Genomic DNA, 7009 nt, shown 5'->3' on the forward strand with positions numbered 1-7009 from the left:
CAGTCGGAAAGTCTGATCTACTGCTCTCGTGCCTCAAAGTCTTTCTTTGTGATTGAGAATTGCGAGAATAACACTTGTTTTTCATACAACGAAAAACTCTCTCTCTCTCTCTCTCTCTCTCTCTCTCTCTCTCTCTCTCTCTCTTTCTCTCTCTCTCTCGTGTAAATGCGATGAATAACTAAACAATTCTACGTGGTGACTTCATTTCGAAAACCAATTCTTAGCATGCAAAATGCCATTCGATTTATGTTGCCACTGTTTAATTGATTCGTTGGTGGAAATGTATGTTAATCGATTGTGAAGATAGTTAAATTGACAAATGTCATTTGAATATTCTCTCTCTCTCTCTCTCTCTCTCTCTCTCTCTCTCTCTCTCTCCCTCCCTCTCTGTGACTACGTAATCGGGTCGATGGCCTCGGGCTACTTAGATATCAACCTCAGCAGTAGTCTACGATGATTTTGCGTATACATACCGTTAGATATTGTTTTGTCTTCCCTATGAAAAGCAATAGAATGTTGTGAAAAGTGTAGGAGGGAGGGAACGTTCGAAGGGGTGGGAGAGGGGGGGAGCGTGTTTTCCACGGTGATATGAGCATGTTGCTTAAGTCATTAAACCATTTGAATCTCTCTCTCTCTCTCTCTCTCTCTCTCTCTCTCTCTCTTTCTCTCTCTCTCTCGTGTAAATGCGATGAATAACTAAACAATTCTACGTGGTGACTTTATCATCGTCAGATATTTTAGGATTGTACCCTCTTCTGTCACACAGCTGATGAAGAACCAACCCGTTCACCTCATAGAAGAAGTTCCCCAAGCGGCCATGAAACAAAGTATCTGGTGGCCATTCGTCCGAACTGCGGTCCAGGGTCATCAGGGAGACACTACGTCCCTCCTCGCTCAGTGCATCCCGGGAAGTCATGGCCATGTGGCCAGGGACAGAACCACTCCGCCTTTCTTTCCTGCCCCTGCTGTAACGTGGTGAGACAAACATCCACGAAGAGGAATGACAATCTTCGTTGTTTCCATCGAAAACCACCCCTTCTTCGTTCGGTGGCACAGAGTGAGGATGATGATTATGATGGTGATGATGATGATGATGATGATGATGATGCCCAGCTACACCGTAATCATCACTGCTGTTGTAAATCGAAACAAACATTCCAGAACAGTATTTGTCGCCTTCACCGGAAGTTTCGTCATTGATAAACCGAGAGTCTGAACGATTCCTTTTTCTCCCCCCATCCTCACGGATGCTGTAACACGATGCTCTCCTAGCACCTGATGCTGTCAGATCGGCAAGTTCACAGCTGTCCTTGCCTTCCCCGTCGTGTCCGCTGCCGTCCGTTGTAATCTTTCCAGTCCAGAAGAGCAGCCTGGGGAAGCGGTGGCCGAGGAACTCGAGGAAGAGAGACAGCAGCGCCAGGGAGCAGCCGATGACGCAACCGTACAATACGGACTGCACGTCATACACGGAGATCTCCGGTGCCTCCGTCACCACGCTTGTGGAGCAGTGCTGGAAGTCGAACCAGTCCCGTTTCAGCTTGGTGACCAGGCCCGCTTCCATGATCCTCATCACGCTGAAACAATTGGGAGAGTTGTTGTTCATGTAATGGAAGGCATTATTTGTATTTGTAGTTGTAGTACTTTTTATCACAACAGATTTCTCTGTGTGTGAAATTCGGGCTGCTATCCCCAGGAAGAGCTCGTCGCTATACCACAACGCCACCCATTTTTTCCTGCGTGCAGTTTTATTTGTTTTTCCTATCGAAGTCGATTTTTCTACAGAATTATGCCAGGAACAACCCTTTTGTTGCCCGTGGGTTCTTTTACGTGCGCTAAGTGCATGCTGCACACGGGACCTCGGTTTATCGTCTCATCTGAATGACTAGCGTCCAGACCACCATTCAAGGTCATGTGGAGGGGGAGAAAATATCGGCGGCTGAGCCGTGATTCGAACCTGAGCGCTCAGATTCTCTGGCTTCCTACGCGGACGCGTTACCTCTAGGCCATCACTCCACTATATTAAGCAGATGCGGTGTAACGTATTTACATCAGTCCACACTCCGTCAATTGTTTCTGTCAGTCAGTTGTTTTCGCTTGCTAGATTGACGACTTCTCTTTCACGAAGTCTATGAAAGTGTTTTCCTGATATTGCTGATATTGTTTCAAATCCCCCCTCCCACCCTCCCCATATAGCCCCCCCCCTACTCCCCCACATCCCCCTCCACCTCACCATTCACCCCCATCCCCCCTCCTCTTCTAAAGGATAATACACAAAATTAGAGTATACTCTAACAAAATGTTTTCAATCACCGATAATTATGTGTGACAGAACATTAAACAAAATTCCCCCTCCACACTCCGTCACTCACTATTCGTTGAACAGTTGCGTCAGCTCCGATCCTCTGGGCAAATACACCGCCAGAGGCAAAGACACCAGCTCTGTGTCCACGACCTGCTTGAAGTCGCAGTTCTCCAGCGTCCACGCCTCAGTGGTGATGGAGTCCGTCAGCTGGACATAGTCTCCGGCCGCCACCTTGGCTTTCTGGGCGGTAGGGTCCGTGTTCAGCACCTCAGGATCCGAGGCTGAGAACTCCGCCACCCCGTGTCCGAGGCCTCTGAGAGTGGGGTTGTTGGATTCCTGCGTCACAGACAGGCAGGCAGACAGACATCACTGACATGTCTTTGTGGTACTGGTTGAGTTAGTGGGTGGGTGGGTTGTTAGGTAGGTACTGAATACTATGCAATGCAATACATCTTTATTGAACCGCCTGGAAATTAATTATGATGAGTGGTAAGTAGGTTGTTTATATATGTATGTTTTCTTCTTAATGTAATGGTACATGTTCTAACCATGTTCTAAAAGTTCGGTTGTTGTTCTTTTTTAAATCCTCCCCAAATTATCAAGAACCATGTTTTAAAAGTGGTAAAAAAAAGTTTTCTGGTGTACAGTTTTAATATGTCTTCCCATAAGGTAGGAAATACTTCTCAGAAAGAGACTAACATTTTATTCGCATTCCTACGAATATCATTATGGATGAGAAATTTAAGTTTGTTGCCAATGGAAAATAAGTGGTAAATAACTACGGCGAACTTCCATGCATGTGTATAGACTACAAACCACGTTGAACATCTGTACGTGTGTACTGACATATAAACCACGGCGAACTTCAGTACCTCTATAATTATTGACAATAATCTAGGTCGAACTTCTGATGGAGAGCGGACCCCGCTAAACTTCTATACCCTGTGTCTAGACAATAAACCAAGAAGACCTTCAGCACATGTGCACAGACAAAACAAAACAAACAACGTCGAACCTCTGTACCTGTGTATAGACAATAAACCAAGAAGACCTTCAGTAGCCTACCTGTGCCTAGACAAACAAAACAACATCGAACCTCTGTACCTGTGTATAGACAATAAACCAAGAAGACCTTCAGTAGCCTACCTGTGCCTAGACAAACAAAACAAACCACGTCGAACCTCTGTACCTGTGTATAGACAATAAACCAAGACCTTCAGTAGCCTACCTGTGCCTAGACAAACAAAACAAACCACGTCGAACCTCTGTACCTGTGTATAGACAATAAACCAAGAAGACCTTCAGTAGCCTACCTGTGCCTAGACAAACAAAACAAACCACGTCGAACCTCTGTACCTGTGTATAGACAATAAACCAAGAAGACCTTCAGTAGCCTACCTGTGCCTACACAAACAAAACAAACCACGTCGAACCTCTGTACCTGTGTATAGACAATAAACCAAGAAGACCTTCAGTAGCCTACCTGTGCCTAGACAAACAAAACAACATCGAACCTCTGTACCTGTGTGTGGACAGTAAACCAAGAAGACCTTCAGCACCTGTGCCCAGACAAACGAAATAAACCACAGGCAAACTTCTGTTCCTGTGTATTGACAATAATCTATGGCGAATTTCTGTACCTGTGTATTGACAATAATCTATGGCGAACTTCCATACCTGTGTACAGACAACGACCCGATCCTGAGTCTTGCTTATCACCGAGCTCAGTCTTAGAGTCTCACCATGAGGAGGACGTGCTGGGAGGACCCCCGGGCCACCCCCCAGCGGTACTTGTCCTGGGCCAGCAGCTCCGCCAGGCTGGAGAAGGGCGTGGTGTCGGGCTGCACGGTGAGGAAGGCGATGAGGTTGCCGCTGTAGCTGGCCCCCACCACCAGGCAGAACAGCCACCACGAGGTCACCAGCAGGCGGCTGGAGCCCGAGGTGGGGAGGTACATGCCTCCTGGAAGAACAGGGTTTTGGGTTGGGTGGGGTTTGGTTTTGTTTTTTGTTCGTTTGGGGGAGGTGTGTGGGGGGGGTAGGGGTGATATTGAAAAAAAAACAAAAAAAAAAACCAAGGATGAGCAACTGACGAGGCGTGTTGTATTTGTGTTGTTTTTGTGTTGTGGTGTTTGTGTTGCGTTGTGTTGTGTTGCGTTGTGTCCGAACGCTGATGATCCTTGAGTAACTGAACTGAACTGTGTTGTGTTGCGTTGCGTTGCGTTGTGTTGCGTTGTGTCATGTTGCGTTGTGTTGCGTTGTATTGCATTGCGTTGCTTTGCGTTGTGTTGTGCTGTGTTGTGTCGAATGCTGTGACGCCTCCTTGAGTAACTGAACTGAACTGAGCTGTGCTGTGCATGCTGTGTTGTGCTGTGCTGTGCTGTGCTGTGCTGTGCATGCTGTGCTGTGCTGTGCTGTTGTATTGTACTGTGCATGCTGTGCTGTGCTGTGTTGTGCTGTGCATGCTGTGTTGTGTTGTGTTGTGTTGTGTTGTGCTGTGCTGTGCTGTGCTGTGTTGTGCTGTGCATGCTGTGCTGTGTTGTGTTGTGTTGTGCTGTGCTGTGCTGTGCTGTGCTGTGCTGTGCTGAGCTGAACTGAGCTGTGCTGTGCTGTGCTGAGCTGAACTGAGCTGTGCTGTGCTGTGCTGAGCTGAACTGAGCTGTGCTGTGCTGTGTTGTGCTGTGCTGTGTTGTGCTGTGCTGTGCTGTGCTGAGCTGAACTGAGCTGAGCTGTGCTGTGCTGTGTTGTGCTGTGCCGTGCCGTACTGTGCTGTGCATGCTGTGTTGTGTTGTGCTGTGCTGTGCTGTGCTGTGCTGTGCTACTTTTTTTTTATCACAACATATTTCTGTGTGTGAAATTCGGGCTGCTCTCCCCGGGGAGACTGTGTTGCCACCGTGCAGCGACACGAACCACCACCATCACTATCATTATCATCATCGTCTTCGTCGTCACCAACACTCCACACAGCCAAACTACACGTGCCCGCCTTAGGACACCGGAGCCGTAAACATGTATCAGAAACCCATTTAAATGAGAGATGGCCATTCACATTAAGAGCAGCCTTTCATGTAAACGGTGCTTTGCCATTCACATCATACCAAACCCTCCATTTTCTCTATGAAGCGGCTGGTGACTGGTGACTGGTCATATCTATCTATCTATCTATCTATCTATCTATCTGTATCTCTTTGGACAGATATACACACTGGTGACTGGTGATATCTATCTATCTATCTATCTGTATATCTTTGGACAGATAGATATACACACTGGTGACTGGTCATATCTATCTATCTATCTATCTATCTATCTATCTGTATCTCTTTGGACAGATAGATATACACACTGGTGACTGGTCATATCTATCTATCTATCTATCTATCTATCTATCTGTATATCTTTGGACAGATAGATATACACACTGGTGACTGGTCATATCTATCTATCTATCTATCTGTATCTCTTTGGACAGATAGATATACACACTGGTGACTGGTCATATCTATCTATCTATCTATTTATCTATCTATTTGTTTCTCTTTGGACAGGTAGATGTACACACATATTTGTGTGTATATATGTATATACCATTTATGCAGCCAAATAAGTGATTAGAAAACATCCACCACCACCACCACCACCACCACCATCGCCACCACCACCACCACCACCATCTTCATCATCATTATCATTAACATAATTATCATCATTTGTATTTGTATTTGTATTTCTTTTTATCACAACAGATTTCTCCGTGTGAAATTCGGGCTGCTCTCCCCAGGGAGAGCGCGTCGCCATACTACAGCGCCACCCTTTTTTTTTCTTTTTTTTTCTGTGTTCAGTTTTATTTGTTTTTTCTATTGAAGTGGATTTTTCTACAGAATTTTGCCAGGAACAACCCTTTTGTTGCCGTGGGTTCTTTTACGTGCGCTAAGTGCATGCTGCACACGGGACCTCGGTTTATCGTCTCATCCGAATGACTAGCGTCCAGACCACCACTCAAGGTCTAGTGGAGGGGGAGAAAATTTCGGGGGCTGTGCCGTGATTCGAACCAGCGCGCACAGATTCTCTCGCTTCGACGTCGTCACCAACATTCCACACAACAGCAAACCACACTAGCCCACCCACCTTGAGACAGCAGAGCCCCAAACATGTACCAGAAGCCATCGTCAGGCGCTGGACCAGGAAACCGATCCTCCTTCCTCCGTTTCCTCTTCCCCCCTCCCTCTTCCTCGTCCCTCTTCTCCTTCTTCTTCTTCTTCTTCTCCCTGTCCTCCGCCGCCGCTCTAACTTCTACAGTTTTGTTGCGGATGCCGTCGTCGTTATAGTCGTAGCCGTCGTTGTCGTGGTTTTCTACGGGGGTGGGATCCAGCCAAGCAAAGAGGTGGACCAGACCCGTCATCCCCAGGAGAGCGATTCCAAGGCAGAGGAAGACCTCAGACCGAAAGGGTCTGTTGGCAGAGCAAGAGAATTGTGGAAATAGAGCGGCTTGGTTTGGGAAAAGTGAATGGGGGTTGAGTATTGTGTGTCGGGTGTGGGGCATGTCAGTGTGTGTGTGTGTGTGTGTGTGTGTGTGTGTGTGTGTGTGTGTGTGTGTGTATTTGTGGTGTGCGGGTGTGCGATGTGTGCGTGTGCGTGTCCGTGTGTGTGTGTGTGTCCGTGTGTGTGTGTGTTTATGTACTTGCTTGCTCGTGTGTGTAAGGGTGTATG

At 47.0% G+C, this 7009-nt stretch overlaps 1 protein-coding gene across 1 annotated transcript in view; it reads right to left on the reverse strand.

Moving 5' to 3' along the window:
• Positions 1 to 684: 684 nt before the first annotated feature.
• LOC143281585 (uncharacterized) overlaps positions 685 to 7009 on the reverse strand; it is a 21055-nt gene continuing 14730 nt past the window's right edge. Inside the window, exons 8-11 of the mRNA XM_076586823.1 lie at positions 6428 to 6750; positions 4045 to 4262; positions 2370 to 2638; positions 685 to 1574 (exon numbers count right to left, since the gene is read on the reverse strand). Coding sequence (XP_076442938.1) covers positions 707 to 1574; positions 2370 to 2638; positions 4045 to 4262; positions 6428 to 6750 — 1678 coding nt within the window. The 3' untranslated portion in view covers positions 685 to 706. The remainder of the gene's footprint in view (positions 1575 to 2369; positions 2639 to 4044; positions 4263 to 6427; positions 6751 to 7009) is intronic.

This window comes from Babylonia areolata, chromosome 4, assembly GCF_041734735.1.
Source record: "Babylonia areolata isolate BAREFJ2019XMU chromosome 4, ASM4173473v1, whole genome shotgun sequence".
NCBI classification, from domain to species: domain Eukaryota; kingdom Metazoa; phylum Mollusca; class Gastropoda; order Neogastropoda; family Buccinidae; genus Babylonia; species Babylonia areolata.